This window comes from Salarias fasciatus, chromosome 20, assembly GCF_902148845.1.
Source record: "Salarias fasciatus chromosome 20, fSalaFa1.1, whole genome shotgun sequence".
Taxonomy (NCBI): Eukaryota; Metazoa; Chordata; class Actinopteri; order Blenniiformes; family Blenniidae; genus Salarias; species Salarias fasciatus.
Window position 1 is genome coordinate 2,288,724 of NC_043764.1, and position 27,204 is coordinate 2,315,927.

Consider the following 27,204-nt stretch of genomic DNA (forward strand, 5'->3'; position numbering starts at 1 on the left):
GCTCATGATGCATTTCTCAAGTTTTGAGTATAGTTGAGAATAGAGAACATTTTCTCACATTTGACTTATTTTGTGCCTGATTATAACCGCTTTGGTTGACAATTTAGAAATTTTAGCCTTTTAACAATTTTACCGCTTTTTAAGCAGTTTTGCCAGCTTTTTTACAACCATGTTTAATTTTCTTCTTTTAGAAATTCCAGACATTTCAAGATTTTTTAAACCGTTTTTTTTTTTTTTTTTTTGATCTCTTGTAGTTTGAGGTATTTTTTCCAGTTTTACTTGTACCTCTTCTGAATCCCATTTGAACCCAGCGTTATGAATCATTTTGAACAGTGCTGTGGTGTGTCACTATATTAAAGCTAAACTCAGTGTTTATTCATGTTTCATGCTGCGAAGCTTCATGGAGCCGCTACAGAGGGACTGAGGAGCCACAGGTTGAACACCCCTGGTCCAAAACAAAGAGTTTTAACTTGAAATAGAAAGAAACTTTCTTGAATCAGCCGGATCAACTGCTGGTCCCACGACGACCTCTGACCTGCGACAGACTGCTGATAAACCAGTGAACAGATTTTATAGATGACTGTCTGTATCGCTCAATATGTCTGTTTGTCTTTCTTTCACGCGGTCTCGTCCGGCCCTGCGAGGCGGTGTGTGAACCAGTGAAGTGCATCTCCTGCCCCGCCGCGGCGTGCGCCGCCGTTTTTAGCACGGCTCTCAGCGGGCCGCCGCCGCCGCCGCCGGGTCACTGACTCCCGTTATTGATCGTTCTACAAATAGAACATAACAGCAGAAAACAGGCCAGCAGGCAATAAAGGCAGCCGGAGCCGACAGGGCTCACTCACACACACCCCGCTCACGTGCGCTCACGTGCGCTCACATGCGGTCCTTGGACGTGGACCGGACTCTCACACCGATCGTTCTGGCAGACACTTACGCCACTGACCCACTTGTGAGGCTCTTATGGAAGCCGGACTGATTTGGAGATATTGAAGTGAACCGAGTTCAAAACCGGCGGAGAGCAGTCGGAGCAGGAAGCATCGGAGCAGGAGGCAGCCAAGTACAAGTACAAGTACAAGTACAAGTACTTTACTTTCTGATGACTTCTTACCGACGTGCTTCTGGAAGCTGATAAGCTGTAAATGGATGAGTAACTGATCTGCACCAAACGGTTTTAAACAGCTGAAAACACTGTTTTTCTAATGTGACTGAAAAAGTGATTTAAACACAAGACGTCACTTAAACACTAATTAAAATACCTATTGACTGGAGCATGTCGCTCCTGTCAGATTTAATTACTTGTGTGCTTTTTATTTTATCTTTCCTTTAATTATATACCTAGTTGAATATCAAAAGCTGATCAAACTGTCCAAATTCAACATCATTGGGACTAAAAGGAATCTTGAAAAACAGAGAAATGCTGACCTCATGCTGTGCGCTGAAGCACTGCAGCTCTGCTTCCCCTCCTCCACCCCCATCGCTCCATCCATCCTCTACCTCGCCCTCTTTTTTCCCTCTTTACTATTTGATTTTGCGTGACTCACCACTCCCTGCAGCTCTGCAGCAAAAAAAACAAACCCTACGGTTCAAATGAAAGGCGCTGTGCGGCTGTGAGGAAACGATGCTAAATGTTGGCGGCGCCGTTTGTCGGATTGGAGACGATCAGTTCTGATCAAGTTTCAGCTTCACGAGCAGGAACCTCGCAGTTACTGCATGTACTTACACTGAAATAAGACGCATCTCAACACATGTATACGGGCCGAGGAGTCGAGGATATCCAATTTAAATTATTTCACTTCGAATTTAACGTGTGAAATTATTTGTTCATATTTTCAAAAATAAAAATGAATAATCATTTGCAGAAAATAACTTAGAAAAGTAAACATTTTCACGTCAATAGTAATTATTACAGATATTTTTTTTCTTATTAAAACAGGTCAGACGACAGAGGCTGAAAGAGGATTTCTCCCGTACGGCAGGACGGCTCTTACCTCCAGCGGTTGACGCCCACATTGGAGGATCCGGCGAACCAGGGGTCCAGGAAGTAGACGCAGCGCACTGTGCCCGCTCCCCGGACCGCTTCGCGCAGCGCCGGGTTGTCGTGGAGACGGAGGCCCTTCCGGAACCAGTGGATGGAGTTCGGGGCCATTTTGTTCTGAAAGGGGTCAGACAGGAGAGTTGGTGTGAAGGGAGCCGCTGGCAGGAGTGGCGTTCGGGGCGTTGAGCTCGTCCGCTAACAAAACCCCGGCCGGGCCAGAAAGGCTCCTGATCCGGGAGTCCTCACCAGTCTGTGCTCTCTCTCTCTTCTCGCTCTCTTTTTGGCCCAGTTTGCTGATGTTACATAATGATTCCTATAGATTTCTGAAGTGAAGAAGCCCCATCGGCTCCTCAGCTGATGTATTTACCGTCGGACTACAGCAGCAAACATTTCGTCCTCAGCGGGAGCGCCGAGGCTGCCAGCAGCGTGGGACGTGGCGGGAATAGAACAAGAGTTTTTTCTGCTTTCTTTTGCCGGCAGGAACATTTTTAGACTCTTGGCTGAGGACAGACGTTCGAGTGTGAAAACTCATCTGAACCCCGCCGGCAAGGCGGGGTTCTGTCGGCTCTGTCGGTTCAGAAAACCTCATTAAACCAGCAGATCTGCTTATTTCTGCGCCACTTCCTGTTGCCTCCATAACTGAAAAGTTGTGATTAACGCCGACGTAATGTGTGACGTCTTTGTTTATACTCCTCCCAAAAAACATTTTGACACTTTCGAGGGTTAAACACCAAATGAAATAAGAAAAAGGAGTCTGGTTAATGGTTTATTCACCGGATCTGTGATAAATGATTAGAGTTCTTTCATCACATTCAGTCTCTTCAGCCTTTGTTTCCTGAGAGTCTCTCGCCGTTAGACTGACGACTGGAGCCTTGAAGAGCAGGAGAAGGAGTAACGCGAGGAACAGCGTGGCCCTGTTCTAATGGTTCTGGCCCTGGTCCTAATGGTTCTGGTCCTGGTTCTACCAGTTCTGGCTCTGGTTTTAATGGTTCTGACCCTGTTCTAATGGTTCTGGCCCTGTTCTAATGGTTCTGGCCCTGGTTCTAATGGTTCTAATGGTTCTGGTCCTGGTTCTAATGGTTCTAATGGTTCTGGTCCTGGTTCTAATGGTTCTGGTCTGAATAAGAGGCAGAAATTCATTAAAACATCCAAAGAAAGCAAAACGGACCTGAAACAACGGTTTTCTGAGCAACAGATTTTCTGACTTTTCCAATATTTTTTCACGCCTCAATCTTAATTCCATCAGATTATCATGCGGTTCTGCAGCAGGGATCATAAGGACAGGGTTTAATTCCAGAAACCCTTCAAAGCGGCTTGATGGCATTTTGGAACCTGAACGACTCGCGGTCCACCGGAAGACTTCGCCCCACAGGGGTTAATAATCTTCAGCCTCAGATAATCTCGGCTCCAGTGCTCCAGGTGACACTCCGGGATTTACTGCCGCTGTGCCTCTGGAGAAAAGTCTGTTTCTTCCTGGTTTCAGCGGCGTTCTCCCAAAGCTAATTTGCATGTTGTTACCACGACAACCAGCAACCTGCTGACAGAGCTTCACGTGGCCGCGCTCGCGTTACCAAACCCACTCACCTTGTTACGGCTTTGAAAACTGATTTCCTTCTAGTCCCACTTGAAGTGCCGTTGAGCATCTGTTCAAGACTGCGACTGTCCCCGTTTTGAGTTTCATGCCTGTTTTTGGTAGAAGTTCGACTGGATTTTCAGTGATTTCCTGTGGACAGACACGTCTTCCAGTCTGTGCGAGGGTTAGTTCAGTCCATCGGTTCTGATGGTGGCTTCACTGCGATAACGTTCAAACTGATGTTTTGGGTCTGCAGCATTTCGTGTACGCTGCCGCGGGGGCCGAGCTCCCGCCGCCGGACGCCGCGTCTGCACGGCCGCCAGTCTGAAAAGGGGGCGACGCCTTATTTGGAGCGGCAGCCGTCACCGGAGGATCTCAGGAGCCGTTTGGCAAACTGAGCAGCTGATGGCAAACGGCTCAGCTCGGCTCGGCTCGGCTCGGCGCCGACAGGCCAGCAGGGACCTGCTGACTAATTCAGACGGGGAACTCGCCAGGTGGCTGACTGACATTTGGCTTCATTCAGCAGATCTTCTGAATGACTGCAGGATTCAATGAGCCACAACTAAACATTCATTCAAAAAACCCTCCAGAAACAGGAGGAGCTACTTCGCATCGTCCGGAGCTTCACTGCTGAAAGAATCTAAAAAACTGCTCCTACCTTCAGTCTTCATTCAAGAGATTCCACTACGATTTACAGTAGGTAGAGGTACAGATCTGTTTTCTACAGTTATGGACTTGTTTTCTTGAGATTTCGACTAGTTTTCTTGGGTTTTGGACTGGTTCTTGGACTGAATGTCATAAACAATGAATGGAATCAATTTTCAAGATAAAAGAATTTGTAAAAGAAACCCATTTCCTGCAGGACCAGACATGAGAATGGTAAATTTACTGTATTATTGTCGTGTTATTGCCCCGAGGCAGAACTGGCACCAAAAGGTGCCAACATGCAAACCAGTGGCAAGGATCCATTAAAACACTAATAAACTATAAGCCTCATCAACTCACCGGAACACGATCAGAAAAACTCCCAAATGCCAAGTAGAACCACAACTTTACACATATTTAAACAGCGTTTGACCAAACATGAAAACTTCATGAATTAGGAATTCAGACATGGTTACTTGCAACTTTATGGTGATAAAAATCAACTTTTATCAGACATTAAATGATTTTGGAATGAGTTCAGACTAGTTTTCTCCAGCTGTGGACTAGGTTTCCAGAGTTTTGGACTCAGACTGCTTTTTTTCTCTCCTAGTTTTAGACTGGATTTATACTAGTTTTCTCTCATTTCAGGCTGTTTAAACTGAATGTCCATTAAAAAAAAACAACAACAATGAAAGAAATCTTAAAGATGACGCATGCATTTGAAAAAGAAACTTCTTTTCTGCAAGAGCAGACATGAGAGCCATGAATCTGCTGTATTGTAGGAGTGTTTAAGCCCCGAGGCAGAACTGGCAACACAAGGTGGCAACATGCAAACCAGTGGCGAGGATCCACTAAAGCTCTGCAATAAGCTCCGAGCCATCAACTCACTGACACATAACAGAAAAGTCCAAAACGTTGAGAAGAAACAACCATTTAAGCAGATTTCTACAGTCTCTGATCGCAAATGGAAAGAAAGTTTTGAAAATTAGGAATTCAGACGACGTCTATTTGTAAGACTCTGAATCTGAGCGACGATCCACTGTAACTGCCGATAAGCTCAGCGCCTCGCTCTGTGAAAGGAGCAAATCAGAAACTTCTCAAGTCTCTGGACGGCTGAGATTCTCCCCGACATGTGGCCCCCGGCCGTCTGCCTGCCAGGCTCTCCAGGATGCTCGTTTCAGCGGCAGGGGGTCGGTCCGGGGGTCGGTCCGGGGGTCGGTCCGGGGGTCGGTCCGGGGGTCGGTCCGGGACCGGTTCAGGGAGATTCCCTCCTCCTCTTTAGAAGACGCACACCGTCACGTTTTTTGCCACGCTTCCTGTGTTTTCTGCGTGAGAATCTGCGCCGCCAGCTTCCATACGGGAGCCCAGCCGGTGCTCGGGCTCCCGTCGGGAAATCCTCTGACGCAAAAACCCAACATTTGTCACGATGTGGAGAATCCCGCTGAAAAGGAGCCGCCGCAATAATGTAGTATTTTCTTAGAGCTGATGATGCCAAAAGCAGACATGAAGCAGGATCAACAATCGGATTCACTGTTCACTCTGGATGTAATCTTTAGTTACTGAGCGGTGAAGAAGATCCCGGCGTGAGCTTCACCTCAGCATGAGTCACTTTACCAGATTCAAAGGTGGGCAAGCAAATAAATGGAGGAAAAACACTGGAAACTCATTTTAAATGACAAGACAAACATGTTTATGAGTAAATGGATTCTGATCAGGTCTACTAGTTCCCAGCAAAACTACTTGATTAGTCATCTGAGTATTTGTAATCGATTACTTTCTTTCCTGAATGAAGATTACAGCATCCTTCAAACATTGATTGTAATGTAGTGTATGAAAAATAGGAACTGTCAAAATTCCTTATTTAAAAAAAAATTAATGAAAGAAGCATCACATTGACACATTCTGATCATTTAATTCAATTCAATTAATAAATTGTTAATTTATGAGAATTTGACTTTTTCACTAAAATGTCAAAATGTGATTTTTGGCAGTAATCAACAATAGTATTGAAGGAAAGACAATCATAGGTGATCAATAGACAATAACTGAATTGCTTCAGGTTTTCCAAAACTTTTCTGTATTACTGTATCTGTAATCTATTACTTTCGTCCCTGATCTATTGTTACTGAATATTTGATATATAGAATTCATATATTAATTTACTAATTCTTTACTAATGAAATAGAGATAACACCACCTTAACGGTCATTTTGGGGGCTGACAGAAGGGAGAGACAGCCGGCAGAGCTCGGGCTGACTGGAGCCGGACCTGGATTTCCTCCTTGGACTCCGAATGGAAATTAGGTCACAGTGTCTGTGGATGGGACGCGGTGACTGAACACACTTCAGCCAAACTCCGCTCCGAACGAGCCTCAAAGTGCCCCGAAAACCGCGAGCCCCGCCGGGACGCGCCGGGACGCGCCGGGATTTTTAACAAGACGTCTCTAAAAAACGGAGCGAAACGCGAAGAAACAACCTGTAAGCGGAGCGAAACGGGGTCACCGGAGCGCTCCTTATGTAACCGCGGCGCTGTTTACCGGAGTCCGGCCGCTTTTCTGCCGGTAAAAGTCTTCCGGAGAGCTCGCGCTTACCTGCTGCTTGCGCCCCGGGGTGATGTCTATGTCGGGCCCAGGGACGGGAGCATCTCTTCTCGGGGCGCGCTGTGCGGGGCTCGTGCGGGGCTCGCGCGGCTCCCGGTGCGGTGTGTCTGTGTTCCTCTGATCTGACCGACTCTGCGCTGCTTGGTTTCATAACAGTTCGCATCACTGCGCACGCGCGGATTCCCCGAGTGCTGCGTTCACGTCACGGCGGAGAAAAGAGACTCCGCCCTGCCGGATCCTCACGGTGCTTCCAGCCGCTTCGCTTTCTCTTACGGTCATTAAAATATATATAAAAAATACAGTCGAATCACGTGGAAATGAAAGGTTTATATCTCACTTGGCTTATTGCAGGTACCATGAGCATTTTTTTGCTCCAAATCCTTTTTTTTAACCCACTTTGCCACGAGAAGGAGCTGATAGGGGGTCAAGGGTCAAGGTTCTTACGCAGGGATCTGAGTAAGCTGTGGGACTCAAACCCGCAAACTGTCAAACCCTTCTCACACCTCGGCCACTGCCTCCGAACAACAGATGCGTGCGGCTCACAGCTTTGAGGGTCAGAGTCTTGCTCAAGGGCACTTCAACATGTGGACAGAGAGAATAGGGAAACATTTTCAAACCAGAGAAATCATAAACACACTTAAAGAGTGAATGAACGTCCTGACACACAGCATGTGAAACCCAGTTTGTGGGTTCTGTTATGTGAAATGATTTGTTCCTTTTCTCTGGGCGTGAGCTCTTTGTGTTTTTACGCTCCGTCTCGGGGTGTTTGGCGGTTTGGCGCCACTCCGTCTCGCAGTTCCAGACATTCATTTTTATCACTTTTTCATCACAGAAGATGAATTCAGATGTAATTCCGTCCACATATTCCACGTTATCGCTCTTGTGACACTTTTTTCTTTCTGACTGATTCATCTTTCTCTTCAGAGCTTCCTCTTTTAAGTGCTTAATATTAGTAGTTTTGTGACATAAATTAATTAAATTTGCCTCTTAAAGCCAAGAAGGCTTCAAAATGTTCTTCTATCAGTACAGAAAATCTCATTAAAGCACCACTTTTGATGGTTTCCATATCGTCTCCTGTTGCTGCTACGGCCAAATAGCTCCAATTAACATTGATGAACAGGTGTATGTCTTGTTTTGATTCTTCACAACGTGCTTTATACTTCTCGCAAAAACTTCCCTTTTTCAAAGGTTAAGGACTAAAAGAAATAGAAAACATGTATTCCTTCGGCTGATGGATTAACTATCTCCTGATCTGCTCTGAATAATTAAAAAGAAAACTTTTCTTTCATTATTTGCTGCCATTACTAGGCATTGATGATTGGTGCATTCCTGAAAAATATAACTGACCCTGGTTCAAATCCATACTTGGCCTCAGTTATCTGGAAGCACAGAGCTGTAATCAGTTCATTCCCAGAGCTTCCTGTTTTTCAGCCGTAAACAAAGAAAAAGAAATCCAATAAATTAGGCCAACAGCTGCTCTGGTTTTGTTAAATCTCTCTGTATTGAAATATATGTGTATTAAAAATCTTTTGAGTGATTTATGAGTTTCATATAATGGCAATATGACTTTCTGGGCCTCAGGAAGAACAGGGGTCACTGATGTAGAAATTCTGAAACAATGAACATGAACATGCAGAACTCCCACTTTTTTTTGATGATACAAATCAATGTCCAGCCCAAAAAAGAAACCTACGAACACACAAATTAATTTATGTAGCACCATTCAGACACAGTTCACAAATTAGGATAACACGTGTAAACAAAGAGATTAAGAAAGTAAATAAAGCAAAAAACTTCATTAAGACAAAGTAAAATCTATTGTTTATTGAGCAGAAAATAGTGATTTAAGTCCTGATTTAAAAGAAGTGGGTGTGTCTGCAGGTAAGGAGTGCAGGAACCAGCAGCGGCTTCACCTTCTTTCTTCTGAATATTATTATATATGAGATTAAAATGATAACTGAATCATATTAAAATCTCCAGAACCTCTTCTTCTTGAATGTGGCAGAGACTCGATAAAGTCAGATTTCTGGTTTCCTACGGCACCTAAATGCAACACAGGGCTTGTTGAACGTGAGCAGTGACGTGTTGACCTGCGAGCGCTCCCATTGGTCGGTTTGAGATCACGTGCTCGGAAGCGGGTCACGTTTAAAGAGGCATGGAAGCGGCATGAATCGGAGCAGGAGACTCATTAATAACTCCAAAAATACCACCAAACTGTCAAAATACACGCAGGAACGAGACAACAGAGGCAAGAAAACACACAATATCAACACAATTCCATTCATAAAAATGAGTGAAAATGACACAAAAGCACCAGTAAAGACACTACAGCAAGATGGAGACAGCTTCTGTTAGAAACTCCAGAAATATCAAACTGTCTAAACACACACAGGTACGAGAAGGCAGAAGATTCTTTCAGATGGCCTCTAAGTTTAGGATTTCATCACAATTTCATTCATAAAAATCAATTAAGTAAATACAAGCTAAACGGAATCAGGTACAGTTTGGAAGTTAAACCAATAGAGGGTTTTCCCGTCGCGTCATCAGGGGCGTCATCGACCCAGAAGTCGCCATCTTGGAGGTACTCCGTATCGAAGATCCAGAGCGTAATCAGGAAAAATGGTAAAATTTTGCCGTGTCATTGGTTGTACCAATAGGTCAGACCGAGAAAAACATTTGGAATTCTATAGACTTCCAAAAGTTATTCAAAACCAGGGTGAGGAATGCCAAAAACTATCAGAGGAACAGAGGAGCTTGTGGTTAGCAAAGCTTAACCAAGAATCTACAGGGAAAAATCTGGACAACGTCCGAATTTGTTCAGCACATTTCTTGTCAGGTAAGTGAAACAGAGCAACAGCTTAAGCTCATTAATGACTTCATATGTTACTTTGATCGTTCATAAACGTTTAGCTTCTACAGAAACTTGAATTTTTCTGTCCCTAGCCTTAAGAGATGTATTACTCCTGAAGAAAACAGTTTGTGCTAGATCTTTAAAGTATTTTATGTAAAAAAGAAAAAAAAAAAAACATATTTCAGCTATGGCACTATTTGTAGCCATCAGCTTGGTAATATTTGCGTTTTAATCAATTATTTTGAACCCCAACCCCTACGAAAGTGCTGGTCCCCAGTGAGGGTCCAGGAGGTGGGAGCCAACTCCTACGGATCTTTACCACCAATAAACCATAGCTTCTTTAAATATCGGGCTTTTTCTTGTAACCCAAGGCCTTCCCGATATTCCTTTGCTTCTTCAGTCCGTTTTGACGAGCTTTCTTGTGCTTTCGACATGGCTGAACGCACTCAAATTGTTCCATAACACACAATCACGACTACTGTCAGTATGATTGTTTACACTGAGTATCTCCAATATGGCGGCGCAGCGAGGGTACCGCCCAAGTCGTGACGTCGGTGAAAACCCTCTATACTTTGATTTATTAAGCCAGGATGACACCAGATTAAATATTACACAGTAACCACAAGAAATCAACACAGATATTCAGATTCCAGCAAATGTAATTCTACAGCAGCATTCAGACACACGGCAATTCACAGTGCTCCACGAGAGTAGAGCACAATAAAAATACTTTATTAATCCCAGAGGGAAACACTTCACAAGAAAATAAACAAAATATATGGAAACAAGGTGAAAGAGAAAGGTGTAAAGATTAGAAGAAATAAAGACTTGGTTAAAGTGAAGGTAAGAAAATAAGTAGGATTAATTGTTTAAGTTGAAATTGCTTCACTTTCAGTGTTTCTGATGGAAACAAACATCATTTTGAAAACTTTGCCTTCTAAACATTAAGGTCTTCTGAAACAAAAAGGCAAACACAGCGTGTTAACAGACATTCGAACCGTCGGACCGGCCACCTGCTCTCTTCCGAATGTCAGCATTCGTCACAACGCTGGAAACCAAACTGCTCGTTATTCGGAGGATTCCTTTGACACTTGCTAATGAGTCAGATTCTCATTTCATTCGGAACAAAAGCCGCAGTGAAAACAACAAATGTTCCTGGTCGAATACACTGCAGTCCTCTGCTGAGTTTCACTGAAGGATTCCGGGCCGTTTGAGCCCAGACGGCCTGAAGTGCTGCCCGGGATTCCCCACCGAGTTCACGGATCTCTCTCACTGTTCGCCGGATGAATCAGCATCGAGCAGCGAGTGTGAAGCAGATTCACGCCACGTCTTACTTTCTGGCTTCAGACGAACGCTGAGCAGTTGTGACATTACATTAGTCAGCTTCGAGATAATGAACAAAAGTCGATAATAATGACGTTTCTTCGCAGCTCGGCGTTCGGAGGGGGAAAATCTGAGTGTTTCATTCACAGCACATTCCTGACATATTGACGGTGGCAGCAGAGCAGCTTCCACAAGCCGGAGCTCAGTGCGACAGTAACACCACCTCTGTCTGGGAAGCATAGCAAAAAAACTATGCAATTCAATTAAATATAATGTCTCTTCTTTTAGACATATTAGGAATAGTCTGACCACGGAGGCATCTTTTACGTACTTCAACGCTATGATCATTCCTCACATCACTTATTGCCTGTCTTGTTGGTCTCAGGCCAATGAGACCGCACTCAAACCTCTCAGATCCGTCGATAATCAGGCACTAAAGGTACTGGACAAAAAACCTCTTCGTTATCATCATGGCAATATTCTCAGTAGGTATAAAATATTAAGTTTTGACAATTTAATTTTATTTACAAACTTAAGAAATATCTTTAAAATTGTCAATAACATTGCTCCACCTCCATTAAAAAAATTTGTTCAACTTTACTCTGAGCAAACAACCCGAACATCTCGATCCACAGTTCACAAAAACTGTGCGATCCCAAAAAGATCCTCTGCCTTTGCTCAAACAGCTTTTTCATTCAAAACCATTAAAGAATGGAATCATCTCCCAGACAGTCTGAAATGTTCTGTAGATTTAAACATTTTTTCTAGAAACCTGAAGAAATATATTCCTGATAACATCAGTCCGGTTGATTTTGTACATAGGATTTGACATTGATGTATATTAATTTTAAATGAGCTAATGTATTGTGTTTTGTACTAGTTTTTTAACAAGTAGTTATGTAATTGCATTGTTACTGTTGTGAACCTGCCCAGGGACTGCAGATGGAAATTAGCATTTGCTAAATCTGGTGCAAAGCATCTTTTCTATTGAAAGATTAATGTATTTGTACATGGTCCCTGTCAAATAAATCAATAAACTAAACTAAACTTTGTTTTTATCAGGAACACGGCATTTCTGTTCTCCTCCTCTGTTTCTCCACCGGCTCCTTCACATGGCCGGGTTTTCCCCGGCGGGGCTTCTTCTACCTGGATGTGGGTCAGCTTGACCGGCCGGGGTTATTTCTGGCTGCCTCCCTGCAGATGGCCGCAGATCTCCCCCGGTATGAACAATGCCCAGAGCGGCGGCGGCGGCACCCAACATGCTGTCACTCCGCCTGCTCGTCCTCGTCAGCGTCAGCCCGTCTGAATCACAGTCAGACTTCCTTTCAGGACAATTAGGGCCATTTGGCTCTCCGGATAATGAGCCTCTCAAACATGCGTCTGAGTGGTTCTACGGCCCGTCGCCTCGTACCAACGCCGATTCGGCTCTACCTCGGTTCAAAGCTCTTCCCACTACATTAATTCAGCAGAGGTTCTTTATCCATTAAAGACAAAGTAAATTCAATTCAGCTTTATTTATGAAGTGCCAATTACAACACAGTCATTTCCAGACACTTACAGAGAAAACCCAACAGATCCACATGAGCAAGAGGAGACTGAGGAAAGAAAACACTGCCTTTTAACAGGAAGAACCCTGCAGAACCAGGCTCAGAGGAGGAGAACCCTGCAGAACCAGGCCCAGAGGAGGAGAACCCTGCAGAACCAGGCTCAGAGGAGAACCCTGCAGAACCAGGCTCAGAGGAGGAGAACCCTGCAGAACCAGGCTCAGAGGAGCAGAACCCTGCAGAACCAGGCTCAGAGGTGGAGAACCCTGCAGAACCAGGCTCAGAGGAGGAGAACCCTGCAGAACCAGGCTCAGAGGAGCAGAACCCTGCAGAACCAGGCTCAGAGGAGAACCCTGCAGAACCAGGCTCAGAGGAGGAGAACCCTGCAGAACCAGGCTCAGAGGAGGAGAACCCTGCAGAACCAGGCTCAGAGGAGGAGAACCCTGCAGAACCAGGCTCAGAGGAGAACCCTGCAGAACCAGGCTCAGAGGTGGAGAACCCTGCAGACCCAGGCTCAGAGGAGGAGAACCCTGCAGAACCAGGCTCAGAGGAGAACCCTGCAGAACCAGGCTCAGAGGTGGAGAACCCTGCAGAACCAGGCTCAGAGGAGGAGAACCCTGCAGAACCAGGCTCAGAGGAGCAGAACCCTGCAGAACCAGGCTCAGAGGAGAACCCTGCAGAACCAGGTGCAGAGGAGAACCCTGCAGAACCAGGCTCAGAGGTGGAGGCTTACTGCTCTTCCGGTCGGGGTGAGGGGACAGAAAGAGGAGAGAGGACAGACAGATACATTTCTTGTATCGACATACATTTCATGTATAAACAGAGAGAACATAGGCTACAAGAGGAACAATCGTCAATGACACGTAATTAAGAAACATTACATTGAAATGAGAGAGCCGGTTCCACTTGGCAGGAGCCCGGGTTCAATAAGTAAACCTCTTGAACCCACTGGGTCCGGGTTTCCTCAATCAATCAGTGGATCAGCTGTTTGGATTGATGCCCAGTTAGAAAGTGTTTACACCCATTGAGTCCAGGTTCTCTCATTAGATCAGTGGATCAGGCGCCACTGATGTTCTGTATGCGATCCCTCAATCACGGCTCTAGTCCACCTAAGAGAACCTCTGTTTCCAGGGTTTTGGTGTTCTGACTTTTTAAAACTGCTGTCTTAGTCAGTTTGTGCAGCTGACTGCTAAGAACCAAGACAAAAAAGTGCTGCCATGTTGTTTTTGAAGCATTTAAAACTTGTTTTTGCTTTCTACCACAGCGTCGCCTGGAATCTTGAACCAGTTGTGAAAGAAATAATGTTCCTTTTTTCTTTTTTAATTTAAAGCAGAACTATGCAACTTTTTTACCTCAATGAATGTTTTTCAGAATCCCTGTGTGGGAAACAAAGACTTGTCACGGTGATTCGCCGGTCCCTCCACTCGGCCCGGGGTCTGGGTCCTGAAAGCAGTACTTGCAACTTTCAGGGGAGCGGCTCGACTACATTTTGCGAGAACAAACCTGCTTTACGGCGCTCATACGGGAGTACATGTACAAAAGCGCGTAAAACAAACACCCCTTAGGTGCTCACGGATGGCAGAACCAAAAAGACAGAAAAAACCTTTGTCTGACGAGCGGAAAAAAAGGAAACGGGAGTGGGACGCTCTGCATGCAAGGGGCGGGGGGTTGGTGGGGGGGGGGCGGGGCGGGGGGGTGATGCGGAGAACGTTAAGACCAGTAGGAGGAGCGCTAAAGCAAATCTTGCATAGTTCTCCTTTAATTCTAATGATTTCTGACTTAAAATGTGAAAACATACTGGAACATGACAACCTGCTTTATTCAAGTCAAAAATTCCAACAACTGGAGGCAAAGTTTGATTCAAACAATCCCCGAACAGCAGGAAGTCTCCTCGGACTCTGGTTCTGCAGGTTTCTTCCTGTTCAGAGAGCTGTTCCTCTCCTCTCTCTCCTCTCCCTGCTCCTGTGGAATCGTTGGGTTTCTCTGTAAACCTGCGTTGAACTGACCGTGTTGTGTTCGGCGCTGCAGAGAGAAAGCTGAGCTGAACTGAGGTGGAACATCAGCGTGAGTTCAGAGTTAAAGAGAACAGATCGTCATGGAGCTGAATGTAAAGCTTCACAAAGTGTTAATTCTGAAGTCAGATTCGGTCGCTGTATCGGCGTCTCTCATCCCACCACTGAACGGTTTAGACCAGTCCGGGTTCCAGCAGGCAGAATGTGGTGGACGAGCACAGCGGAACTCAGCAGAACTCAGCAGAACTCAGCGGAACTCAGCGGAACTCAGCGGAACTCAGCAGAACTCAGCAGAACTCAGCAGAACTCAGCGGAACTCAGCGGAACTCAGCAGAACTCAGCGGAACTCAGCAGAACTCAGCGGAACTCAGCGGAACTCAGCGGAACTCAGCGGAACTCAGCAGAACTCAGCAGAACTCAGCGGAACTCAGTGGAACTCAGCAGAACTCAGCAGAACTCAGCGGAACTCAGCGGAAACCACAAATGAAGAACGTTGAGAAGTCACCCTCGGCAGACGCGGAGCTGCATGGCTTCACCTTCACCTGGAACAGTGGTGCAGCTATCAGACGGGGTCAGAGGGCGGGGACCCCCCTCCCCCCGCTGACGTCCCGTCTCAAGGCCTCGCCGCGCTCTGACGTTCCTCCGCTCGCTCATATCTGTGGTTTGACGCCTTCTTCTTCCGGCCGCGGCGGCCTCCCTGCAGCTCCCGGCGCGGTGAAGCTTCACGCCGAGGAGTAAATATTTACCGCCACGCCCTTGAGCAGAGCGCTGGAGGAGCTCCGTGCTGAAGGTCTGGGCTCAGAGTCAACATGGTCAAACACAAAGTGACGAACATTCTGCCAGAGAGAACACATAAAGCTGCTTCAAACACGTGAAAATGACCCGGACTCATTAAAAACAATAAAATCTGACTTTCAGATGAAGCTGAATTTATTTTAAAGAATTTATTTTTCCTAAAAACTTTGAGAAACTGACTTTTTCAGGCGAAAACAAGGAAACAGTGACTGAAAACAGCAGAGCTGAAGTCGGCCTCATGCGAAAATTTGGATTGAATGAAACTGAAGCGATGGTTTAGTTATTCTTAACTCTTAGTATGGTGTCATATATTTAGTGGCTCAAAAACCATTAAAACACAACAGATTTACACAAGAAAGGCTTGTAATTGCAGCGACAGCAGAAATCTTTGTTTCTTTTAAAAGTCACTCCATTTTTTCACTGCAGAGCAGAAATCTTTCCTGATGTCGATCTTCTTATTGGGACGTGCTTCCTGCTTTCGCTCGCAGAAAAGACGCCCTGCATCGTATTGGAATCAGAAATCCTTTTTGATTTCCGTGTTTTTCGTTTGTGTCTTCGTCTCCGGTGGTAGAGCCATCCACGGTGGCGTTTCTCGTCACTGCGGCGGCAGCAGGACCCGTTCTGTGTCGTTTATACGACAGCGGTGTAGAAACGGACGGAAATGCAAAAACGCTGCGTTTTCGGTTGAAAGGTTGTCGTGTAAATGAGGCCTGCGCGGGTTTTGAACCCCCAGCTCCAGACGGAGCGGCTCGCCCTTTGACCTCCAAACGCAGTGACCTCAGCGGGGGCGGCAGGAGCGGCGGCGGGGGCGATGGTGTTCGTGACACCGACACGACTCCTGCTCCCATCTGGAGCTCTGAGCCAAAAGAAGCAGATAATAGGTTTGACATTTGAGAAGGAGCTCAGTCAGACCGCCCCTCCCCGTCCTCCGTCCGCCGCCGCCGCCGCCGCCGCTGGGCGCCACGGGGAGGAAAAGAGACGAGATGGAGACAGATTGGCCTCTCATCATCCAACCTGTTGACTGGGAGAGAAAACAGGCTGTGAATAGATCCTCCGCTCTGCAGGTGCAGCTTTTTCAGCTCATGTCGTCTGTTCTGAACTTTCAGTGTATTTTTAATAGTTTCCTTTCAAACACGTCAGAAGTCAGTGGAATCTTGAAACATTTGACCTGAGACTCACAATTAACTCTAAACTCGAACCCGACACTGTTTCCCTCCCCCCAGGCAGGCTGGCTTACCTCAGAAATTCTCGTTTTCGTCAAAACTGTCATGAAAACATGGAGTTTATGTCTCGATCCAATCGATTGTTTTCACGCTTCATTTCTCATCCCTGCTGATCAAACAGGCAAAAGAGTGTGTGTGTGTTTAACGGCGGCGAGCTCGGCTCGTCGCTGGCGGGATTTCACCCGCTCTCTCCACTCCTCTGAACGAGTCTGGTAACGAGTTCTCAGTGAACGAGCTGCACTCTTACGGCTGTTCTGAGGAGGAAAATGAATCGACACCAAAGAAAGTCAGAAAGGCGAAGACGGTGGACGTGACGGTGGCTGATTACGGCAGAGACAGACGGACAAACTCGCCAAGACCGTCTGTCAAACTTCGTGGTTCTGTCTTTTTTCAGGGTTTTCTTGAGAGCAGAAGACTGAGTCACAGATCAAAGATCGCTTCTGCCTCCAACTCGCCGACAGGAATAGAATTCTGAAATGGAAGAACAGAACGAATCTCCACTCAGAACCGACCAAACACACACGGTTCCTCGCAACTCCGGCGATCCCCGAGGATCCGGCGCTCCGGTGCTGAGCTCGGCGGTGAATTCAGGCGATCTGGATTATTTCTAAACCTTCCTTTAAACTCCTCTCTGTGTTTCCTCCCTCTCTGGCCTCATCAGGCATGAGCAGCATGTGGATCTGCTTGTCTGTTGCTCTTCCTGGACCAGGAGAATCTGGACCAGGACCAGAAGCAGGCCCAGGACCAGGACCAGGACGACATACAGAGTACATGTCGGTGCCGTACAGAGGAAGCCCCACCCGCAGGTGGATGAAGTGGTGCAGCAGATGGATGGATGGATCATTTCTTCACCTTTCAGAGGCGTGAAGCGAACATGTTCTCCCCGAAGACGGAGCGTTCTGAACAGAACGGGAAGAGACGTCAGGATCTGATGGTCAACATGGACCAAAACCGTGACGAGATGAAGAGCCTCTTCATCTCTATAAATACCAATCCTCGACAGCTTGAGAGCGAGGCGCTGACATTTTTATCAGCAGCACCCGCTGCCTGCCTGAACCAGATTCGGCGAAGCCTGAAAGGAGCTGGTGCACATGCAGACCCACGTGCGCCGGTCCGAACGGCGCCTACTCACCACTTGCCTACATGGGGACGCCATGTGCCCGGCTGACTCAGCGTGTTGGAGGGGAGGACTTGGCGGCGCCGGCGAGCACGCTGCACGCCTCGTTCTCTCGCCGAGAGGCCTTCCCTCCACCCGCCCCGCGCACGCCGTCTGCTTCTGCCGCAGCCTCCACCTCCGCCGCCCAAAAGGCGGACTGAGGTTATTTATGGATGTACCGGCGCTTTTTGGGCTTCTGAAGCCCAGGTACAGCGATTGCACACCGTGAGCTCTTCTGAACTACATGCATTAGCAGCACATATGGAGACTTTTCAAAAAGTGGCATTTTCACTTTGTTTTGACGGAAGAGAAGAATCGAAACACTGCTCTCTGCAATAACAGCTGCATCACTGCTGATCAGAAACCCTCCAGCTAAACCCCGATTTTCAGAAACATAAAAACAGCTGAGAGACAGGACAGCCGGGACTGTTAGAAAAACCATAAAATAGCTTAAAGGTACTGAAAAAAATGAAACTAATACAGGAAAAGCAATCAAACTAAAATGATTAAACTTGGTAGTTTAGCTTTTTTTTTTTCCAGGAAAAGACAAAAAGTAAAAATGAAAAAGAAAAAAGGAAAACAGAAAAGAAGATGAAGGGGCGGAGGAGGAGGAAGGAGGATAAAAAAAGATAAAAGCAAGAAAAAAGAAAGGAAGTAATAAGAAACCAATGCAAGAAAAAAACGGAGAAAGAACCAAAAAACTGAGGTGAAGCTGAAACAGCTCAAAGAAAAACAGTTAAATAGATAAAGCAGCGGAAAAAACCAAGCTCCATGTAAAAAAGATAAATCTTAAAAATGGCTTCAAAACACAAAAATATGAGGATATATCTAACCTGCAGCCATGACACTTCAGGAACGTTTCCTCTGCTTTTTTTTCTTTGTTTAATTTTGACTTTATTTGATGTTTTATCTGTTTTCTTCATGACTGGCAATTAACATGTTTTGTGGCTCCAGACATTTTGTTTTGTTTAAAACTGATGAAAAAGGCTCTTCTGGTCATAAAACTAAAATAAGATAAACTGGCAGCACTCTGCTGATCTGGAACACGGGACCAGCGAAGGCTGATGGAAGTGTGTGTTCCTCCCAACCCTCAGAACATCCTGTGAGTACGGCACACTCACCGTGTGGGAATCAAACCCGCACCTGTTTTTAAAACAACACAAACCCTCATTGGAGCAGGACCTTCTTTGCACTGGACATTATTTACACTTTAAAGTCCCCATGTGTACCAGTGTGTGTGTGTGTGTGTGTGTGTGTGTGTGTGTGTGTGTGTGTGTGTGTGTGTGTGTGTGTGTGTGTGTGTGTTTTCAGACAAAGGACAGAAAGTCAGGCATTTTTCAAACCTAACAGTTTATTGCCTTCACCGGTCTGACAGAGGGGTTAAAGGTCACCGGGACCAGGGAGCTGCTGCCTCAGAGGCTCGTCTGGCAGTAGAGTGTCCTCTGTGGTCAGACCAGGGAGGAAGCGGAGGAATCAGGAGGCTCAGAGAGACGCCAGCTGGTCCAGAGTGAAACCCATGCAGAGGTGGGAGAGGAGCGCCGCAGTGGGACAGTGGACAAGGCGCTCGGATCACTGGGACGAGGGATGGGCGCCGAATCCGGTAGGTGCTGACCGGATTCCGTCGGTACTGCCGAGCATCGATCCACGTAAAATGAGACGGTTCCACGTTTCGGTACCTGAACGCCTCCTGGTGACGGTGAGGGAGCGGACCCAAGGAGTCGGCGGCCGAGCGTTCAGGAAACAGAGCCGCATGGCGAAGAGACCGAGCTCCAAATCCAGACTCCACTTTTCAAAACACGATGCAGATCACGCTCGCTGTGGCGGGAATACTTCAAATCTGAGGAAGCTCCTGGTTAAGAACAGGATCCTTCTCACGGCTGAGGAGAGCAGCGTTTTAAACAGCTTCAGCTCCTGCATTCTGCACCGTTAGCAGCTAGCATAGCGTCCGTTAGCGACTTTTCTACTGCCAGCAACAAATTTACATTTATTACCACATTAAAGTGCCGAAAACTGGTACCGTTGAGTACCGGTACCTGGGAATTGGTACCGTATCGGTTCAAATCTGGTACCCATCCTATCCGATCCAGGCTCGTACTCCCCAGTCCAACCAACTCGCATCGCTGGGGCCTCGCAGAAACTCCAGCTGAGCCCGGCGAGAGGAGCGCATCCTCGGCTGCTGCCCTGAAGCCCCGGGGCAGGGGGGGCACGCGTGGCACCGCGGCCAGGTGCTAACGGCAGTGTCAGGCACCGTCTGGACCTCAGCTGGATCGCTGTCAGATCCAGCCGAGCAGATATCAGCCCCCTTCGAGGTCCAGCATGGCCTTCGTCAGGGCGGGAGAGAAACAGCAAGTCCAGGTCGGGCTGAGGAGGCCCAAGAAGGAGAGCAGGCCAAGAAGGAGTGGCTGCTGGGTAAATAAATAATTCTGTTACATTTTTTGCTTGATAGAAAAAATAAAGGAAATGATCTTAGAATGAAGAGCTGGAGTCTTGAACAGCCTCCTCCATCTCTTCTCCAGACCGGTTAGTCTCTTAGTCTTCATGGCATTCAATAAATGAATGGAGGTAATCAGGTTATACTTGCAGCTTATGTTACCATGGCGACACACCTGGATACACCCAGTTATAAACCCAGTGGCGTTGCGCCACTCGTGGGTGCTGTTTCTGTTGTAATGAAACCACACAAGATGCAGAGAACAACACACTCTAAACCTGAAGAATAGAAGTTACTGATCCTCCACTGAGCATGTGCAGTAGCAGCGTTTCTACCGTCTCCATGGAGACCAGCATTTCCAGAAAGTCTCATTTTCAGAGAGTTCTCAAAACTTTGGAAGCTATTTCCAAAAGGTTCCATTTTCAGAGGCTCTGAGCGCCGTCGACACGTAAACAAACCCCCAAAACGCAATGAAGGTTCGGCCTTTTCACCTGAGATCATTCAGCTTTCAGGCAATCAAACTCTGATTGCTTCTTTGATTCATTATCTCTGACATTTTCTAGAAGAAGATTCTAGTGTGTGACGTGAGTGTTCAGCAGAACAGTGTGAATTTATGAAGCGTGCTTCAGATTAGTGCTCTGACGAGCTTCACCAGTCTTCTGATGCTGGATGAAGAACGACACAGATGGAGGCGCGATGTGCCCGATGAGTCGGAGAGCTGCTGTCACGACTGAACCGGAGTCATCGCAGGAAGTCGTCAGCAGCAGCTCTGTCGCTTTGTGGCGTCGTGAGACTGAAGGTCGACGCTGTCTTCCTGGCTGGACAGCAGCTGGTCCTCACTGGGCTGAACCGACAGGATCTCCTGCACCAACCTCCTGAAACACAGAGGATTCTGTGAATCACCTGAGCTGACCTCAGGGAGCTGAATCTGATTTCCTGTCATGGTTTACGCCACAGGCCACTTTTTCTGTTCTTCAAGATGTCCTGACATGTCCTGAGAAGTTCAGAGCTCAAATGGGCAAAATGTAAACTCTTTCAGCAGCCATGCAGAGTTTCATTTGCGTAAGTCACTTTCTTACTCAGTATATTTTATGATATATTCACTATTAGGCCTGTATTATTTTGTAATTATTGCACAGTTTTCCCGTATTTTCATACCAATATGTTGGCTACAATGCAATGATGGTGATTTCTGTTTTACAGATGTTCAGATGTGAAGATTACTATGTGTGCAGTGTATGCAGCTGGATGCAGTAATCACACTGTCAAAAAATACTTGATCAAGATCAGACTGGAGTGGACCTAAACAGGGTGTAAAGGGTAAAGAGGTAAAGTGTTTTTTCTTAGGGGGTGACTTTAAGTCCATTTTGTTTGGGTCCTCCATATTTCTAGAAACAGCCCCTAGTCTTGTATTTTCACCCAAACACAACGGCCCTCATTTATCAAGCGAACATACGACAGAAACCTGGGCGTACGGCCATTTCCATTCTACAATCGGCATTTATCAATTCGATGTGATCGTACGGTGCGATCAAATCTCACCACATCGTGTGGAAAGTTTGAGTCAGTGTGGATTTGAGGTGCAAAACCTGGAGAGTGAAAATAATTACTACGTAAGCAAACGTGAAACATGTCATAAAGAACAAGCAGCCACATATTCAGTACAGATTGAAAAGTAAAAGAATAATTAAAAAAAAAGAAAAGAATATCTAATAAATTTCCCCCTGTGGGACCAATACAGGACTTCTTGAGCCCATACAGCAGCACTGTTTTAACAGTGCACACACACACACACAACACACACGTCACTGCTGAGAGCTGCAGCTTCAGACGGATCCAGGGAGGCGTCCTCGTCTTCACCCAGCAGGGGAAACACTGCTGTTTACCCCTGAAAAGGACTGGGACGTTATTTTGGACTGTGCAGTTCTACACAGTATCGCCTTGGTCAATGGAGTGACCTGTGATGTGCCGACAGCACGAGAGGACCTGGTGCTGGGTCCTGACCCAGTACTGACCCAGTACGAGAGACCCGGTACTGGGTTCAGAGTTCAGACCCGGCAGTGGGACCTCCTCTGAGGAGACCTGGCTGCCGTGCCGCTGCTGTCTGGCTCTAAGACGTCATTAAACAATAAAAATTTAACCTGTAAAATAGATGTCAGCCTCATTATCTTCAATATCAGGACTAAATTATCTGACCTATAATTTATTCAAACTCAGCCGGTGTCTGTTTGTCCACAGCGAGGCCGTGATCTTCCTCCAGACAGCGTTTTTCTGGCTCCTTTAACTCCAGTTTTTTTTCTTCCAAAGAGCTCGTCTTTATTTACTCCCCCCTCAGATGTGAGCGGATCAATTCCCAGCTGGGAAAAGTTTCTTTTTTTCACCAAGGTTTCTCATGTCCGTGTTTGACCTCAGTGGGCGGGGCTTCTGAACCATGAACATTAAGGTGGTGACATATTAATGACGATTTATTTCAGCCGCTGCATTTATCAACACCCGCTGATTCGTACGCCAAAAAGTTGGTCAGACTCATAAGTTTAGTAAATCTCATGAGTGTCCTGATGTACGGTGAGATCAGCGCTCATATCTGCACTCCTTTCTACGCAAGATTGATGAATGAGGGCCACCGTCTCGTCAGCAGGGACTTAACGCTGTAACTCATCACTGATTCACCACGACGGACAATAAAAGATGAAACGACTGAACCTCATGGCTTCATCAACGTTCCTGTTGTCTCTGACTGAGGTCTCCATCCAGGTGAAGAAGCCGTTGTTCTTGCTGAACTCGGCGATGCTGTCTGCTGTCACCACCCGCTCAGGAAGGTCACACTGTGGAGAGACGGGGCAGAAGGGCAGCTGAGTCATTCAGGACCATCACTGAAACCTCTGAGTCATGCTGCTCTTCGTCACCTGATGCTGTCTGAAAGACTGTTTTATTTAACCTGTAGAAATGTTTACTTTGCGTTACACATGCCTATAAAATCAGTGTTTGTCAGTGAATTCACTGGGTATTCCTAAAAACAGTTAATGCTGAAGGTGTTTCTGTAGCATCCCAGTGGAACGTTGCTCATTCAGCAGCAGAGAGCCTGAAGGCTGCCCGGATTCATCATTCATGAGTCAAACGCACTGCTTCACCTTGTTGGCCAGCAGGATGCAGGGGATGGGAGCGCCGCCGGGCAGCGTGGCCTTGGTGTCCAGGTCCTGTTTCCACTGGTGACACCTGAGGAAGCTGGACGAGTCGGTGACGTCAAACATCAGCACACAGCCCAGCGCCGCTTTGTAGTAGACCCTGGTCATGGAAGTGAAACGCTCCTGGCCTGAATGGAGGGCATCGAGTTCAGCGTGTTTTCTGTTTACTCATTGATACGCTCGCTGAAAGAGCGTCTCCTACCTGCGATGTCCCAGATATGCAGTCTGACTGTCTCTTTGTCTGACCACTGCAGCACCTTCACTCTGAATTCTGCTGGAAAGGGAAGTAAAAAAGATGCATCACGGACCAAGAAAAATAAGAAATGAAGAGGGAACCAGTCTGTCTGGTTGCAGTAATTTATCATATAGCTGACGTTCTGTTAATTAGTGGGAGGAAGATCCCTCTATAATGTGGTTGTCACTTTGAAGAAGATGCTCCATAAAGGCCAGGGTCTGTTCCCCCTCCCTGTTTGGCCCCTGTGTGTCTTCAGCCCCACCTGCTGTCTGCATCTGGTCCTGCACCCTGTCTGTCTGCTTCACCTCTTGTTTCCTATGAACTGACCACAGTCAGCTTTGGGGTTCTTGGTGGGAGGAAGATGCTCTATGATCTGGAGGAGGATCTGCTATAAATTCTGTAACCATTCATGAAAGAAGCAGATTGATGAACTAATGACGAGAAGAAGTCACAACAACTCAGTTGAAACATACAGACTAGCCATAGATAATTCCAGTGTTCCTGCCCCTGGCAGGGTGTCAAGATTTCTATTCCAATCAGTTTCATTTGAATATTTCTTTGTGCCGTCTTTCTTTCAGCTGACTGAAAAACGCACCAAAAAAATCATCAGTGAACCAGTCCGTCATGTCTCGCCATTCTTTCACGTACACACGTCATTAAAATTTTAAAATGTTTCCTTTTTTGTCCTCTATTCAGATGTGAAAACCTCAATTCAATATCTTCTACCAGATTTGAATTGTGAGCTTTAAAGTTTGGCAAGAATATCAGTCATTATTGGAGTTTCTAATGGGAGTGTATTGGAGAGGCTCTCGATCTAAACCGAAAAAGGGTTCCTCTCATTGCCACGGCCACTATTCTCCCTCAGGCTTAATATAATATACATCAATATGTAGCTATGGTCCTTGTGATTCTCACAATGCTTTTATTTTGTCTCTGTCTCAAACAGTTCTCTCTCCACATGCATTTGTTTAAGGAGAGTGCAGATTTTACTCCCATCCGCTCCAATGCATTTTTTTCACTGAAATCCAAAAGTTCTCACATTTTTTACAAACTCACTGTGGCTGCATGGATGATCCTACAGACAGGAAGAGGGTTAGAAGAATAAATCCATTCAAAGCTTCTGACGCTCACAGTGCAAAAAAAAAAAGAAAGAAAAGAAAATGAATTTAACCTCTCGGTTCTGAAGAAACAACATTTCCTCAACCACACAAACTGCATGAAAAAGTGCTGATTCATGGCTGCTGGGTGTAGCTGGTCTCCATGGCAACAGACACACCTGCTGAGTGCAGCTGGTCTCCATGGCAACAGACACCTGTTGTGCTGACTGCTCCTTGATTAGTCTGGATTTTTCCGTTACTGCTGGAGCTCTGTTGATCCTCTGTTACTCTGACACTGACTCTGCTGCTTTTTGCTGTTAATTCAACTTTAGTTATATATTTTTTTACTCTCAATGGTATTTCAACGATGCCTTCTGTTATGCTTTTTTTTTTAAACACTTTCAGCCTGTTAAAGCTGTTTTCACCTTTTTTCAACTTTTTCCAACAATTTCATAACCTTTCAACTTGCTGACTAGCTGTCACGGCTGATCTCAGATCAGACCTCACAATGAATAAGGAGATGCAGACACACTAATCTAAAATTTCCTCAGGAGTTTTTGAGTCTATATTTAAACATACTGAAGCTAATTTCTGTTACACTCCAGTAAGTTAAGTCAAATACAGGAGCAGAATTTCTTCCTGTCCTTGTAAAAGACCAGAGTCACTGTTTAACCAGATTATATGAGGGTGAAGACAGAACGGAGATTCTGAGATTTCACTAAGAGGAGTGATTCCACTCAGCCTTACCTCCCACTGTCGTCTTGTAAGCCGAGCTGAACTGTCCGCTGATGTATCGATGTACAAAAGACGTCTTCCCTACTTTTGCGTTGCCGACAATCAGGATTTTCATCACATGCTCCTTCATTTCTCTGCGCTGTTCAGTCCACAACTGGGTGGTTTCAGCTGATCAAAGTTCAACCTTCAGCTCAGGAAATGCTATTTATGAGTCTTCTTCACACCGTAGAACTTGATGCCGACGTGAACAGACGAGGAAAACGTGTTGAGACAGAAACCTGCCTCATACAAACTGAGAAGTGATGATCGTAGCTCCAGCTGTGTGCAGACGGGCTCTGAGGATCTGGTTTTACTTTCTGTTAGGAAGGAAGTAGACTGAGTCATAAATACTTCAGCGACAGGAACCACGCCTGCCTGGAAAATGAAAACATTGTGAAAACTCTGCAAACTTGGAACACAAAGACAGGGATCACTGTTGCACCACTTCCACTGTTAGATACAGATGAGTGTAAAAACCTGCTTTCACAATGGACATTGATTAGCTCAGGGGCGTTGAACCTGCAGCTCTGGAGCCACATGTGGCTCTGCAGACCCCACAGAGACTTTTTTTACACAAACATTTTGCTCTCATTGTTCTTTTAGTTGGTCATTAATGAGACTCGACTCACGACGGATTTGCGTGAATACACCGCCGCTCAGCGGTTAGCTTTTAACCAGCAAACATCCGAGCACAGAAACTGATGAAAAAACTGACAACAAAATTGGGTTGCATAGAAGAAGTACAGAGGTGATCTTGAAAGTTTTCACACCAAGACATAAAAGAAAAGTCAGATTTTTATGGCGGCTTTATTTGAACAGTGATAGAAAGAATATAAAAAAAAAAGAATATAACATTTTTTAGAGAAAAACAATGTTGGCTCCCACAGACCATTAACATCCTTCCACTAAGTCATTGGTTCATGAGAGACACCTGTCCCAAACTGTCCCTGTATTAAAGCCCCCTGCCCACAGGCTCAGTGACACTCCAGCATCTCCACCACGGGCAAGACCGAAGAGCTGTCTAAAGATGTCAGGGACAAAACTGTTGACCTACAGAGGCTGGAATGGGCAACGAAACTATAAGTCAGAAGCAGAATGGGAAGGTGACGACTGTTGGTGCTCTTATTCAGAAGAGGAAGAACAACATGACTGTCAGTCGACCTCGGCTGGGGGCTTCCTGCAAGACATCACCTGGTGGGGTCTCATCATGAGAAAGGTTCGAGATCAGCCTAGAACGACACATGAGGAGCTGGTGAATGATCTCAACACAGCTGGGACCACAGTCACCAAGAAAACCACTGGAAAGACAGTGTCACTCAATGGTTTAAAGGGGCTGTATCCTGCTTTTTCAGCTCGTCCAAACCCAAGAAATGGCATTAATATGGTAATAGTTTATTTTTGGTGCTAAGTTAAAGTCATTTTGTGTGAAATAAAAGATTTTCTGGGGCTAATTCTGAAACCCAGAAGAGAAAATGCTCCGTTTCACTGAAAATCCCGCCTCTCCCCCTGTGGACTTTGACTGACAGCGAACTTCAGCCAATCAGAGCTTCAAAACAAATACGCTGGCTAGCTTTAGCTCTTTAGCTCGAGCTTCTCTACACGCAAAGACACGCGAAAACGTCTTTTCCTGTGAGAAACTCACCAAGCACAGACCCTCCAGACCCTCCAGACCCTTCAGACCCTTCAGACTCTTGCTCCTGCTTGATTGTTGCTTTCAGACGATGGT

The 27,204-nt window shown here is 46.1% G+C and overlaps 2 protein-coding genes across 3 annotated transcripts in view; both read right to left on the minus strand.

Annotated features, from left to right (window-relative positions):
• LOC115408168 (cryptochrome-1-like) overlaps positions 1–7,003 on the minus strand; it is a 31,163-nt gene extending 24,160 nt beyond the window's left edge. Inside the window, exons 1-2 of the mRNA XM_030118774.1 lie at positions 6,844–7,003; positions 1,989–2,152 (exon numbers count right to left, since the gene is read on the minus strand). Coding sequence (XP_029974634.1) covers positions 1,989–2,146 — 158 coding nt within the window. The 5' untranslated portion in view covers positions 2,147–2,152; positions 6,844–7,003. The remainder of the gene's footprint in view (positions 1–1,988; positions 2,153–6,843) is intronic.
• Positions 7,004–19,121: 12,118 nt separating this feature from the next.
• On the minus strand, positions 19,122–25,757 carry LOC115408201 (ras-related protein Rab-7L1-like). 2 transcript variants are annotated; one of them, XM_030118839.1, is made up of 5 exons: positions 25,452–25,757; positions 23,575–23,643; positions 23,319–23,500; positions 22,891–23,012; positions 19,122–21,062 (listed from the first exon to the last, which is right to left on the minus strand). In XM_030118839.1, exons 1-5 carry the CDS (start codon positions 25,567–25,569, stop codon positions 20,945–20,947), a joined length of 609 nt encoding a protein of 202 aa, XP_029974699.1. In that variant the 5' UTR covers positions 25,570–25,757; the 3' UTR covers positions 19,122–20,944. The 2 variants fall into 2 exon arrangements, with proteins under 2 accessions (XP_029974699.1, XP_029974698.1); XM_030118838.1 differs by having other exon boundaries at positions 23,575–23,646.
• Positions 25,758–27,204: the final 1,447 nt, after the last annotated feature.

Bases quoted from the DNA above. Each gene is read 5' to 3' on its own strand.
- LOC115408201 (XM_030118838.1), bottom strand. From the start codon at position 25,569: ATGAAGGAGCATGTGATGAAAATCCTGATTGTCGGCAACGCAAAAGTA. The intron at 23,647-25,451 runs GTAAGGCTGAGT...TTCCCTTTCCAG, and splicing joins TTACAAGACGACAGTGGGAG to CAGAATTCAGAGTGAAGGTG. The intron at 23,501-23,574 runs GTAGGAGACGCT...CCCTCCATTCAG, and splicing joins GCATATCTGGGACATCGCAG to GCCAGGAGCGTTTCACTTCC.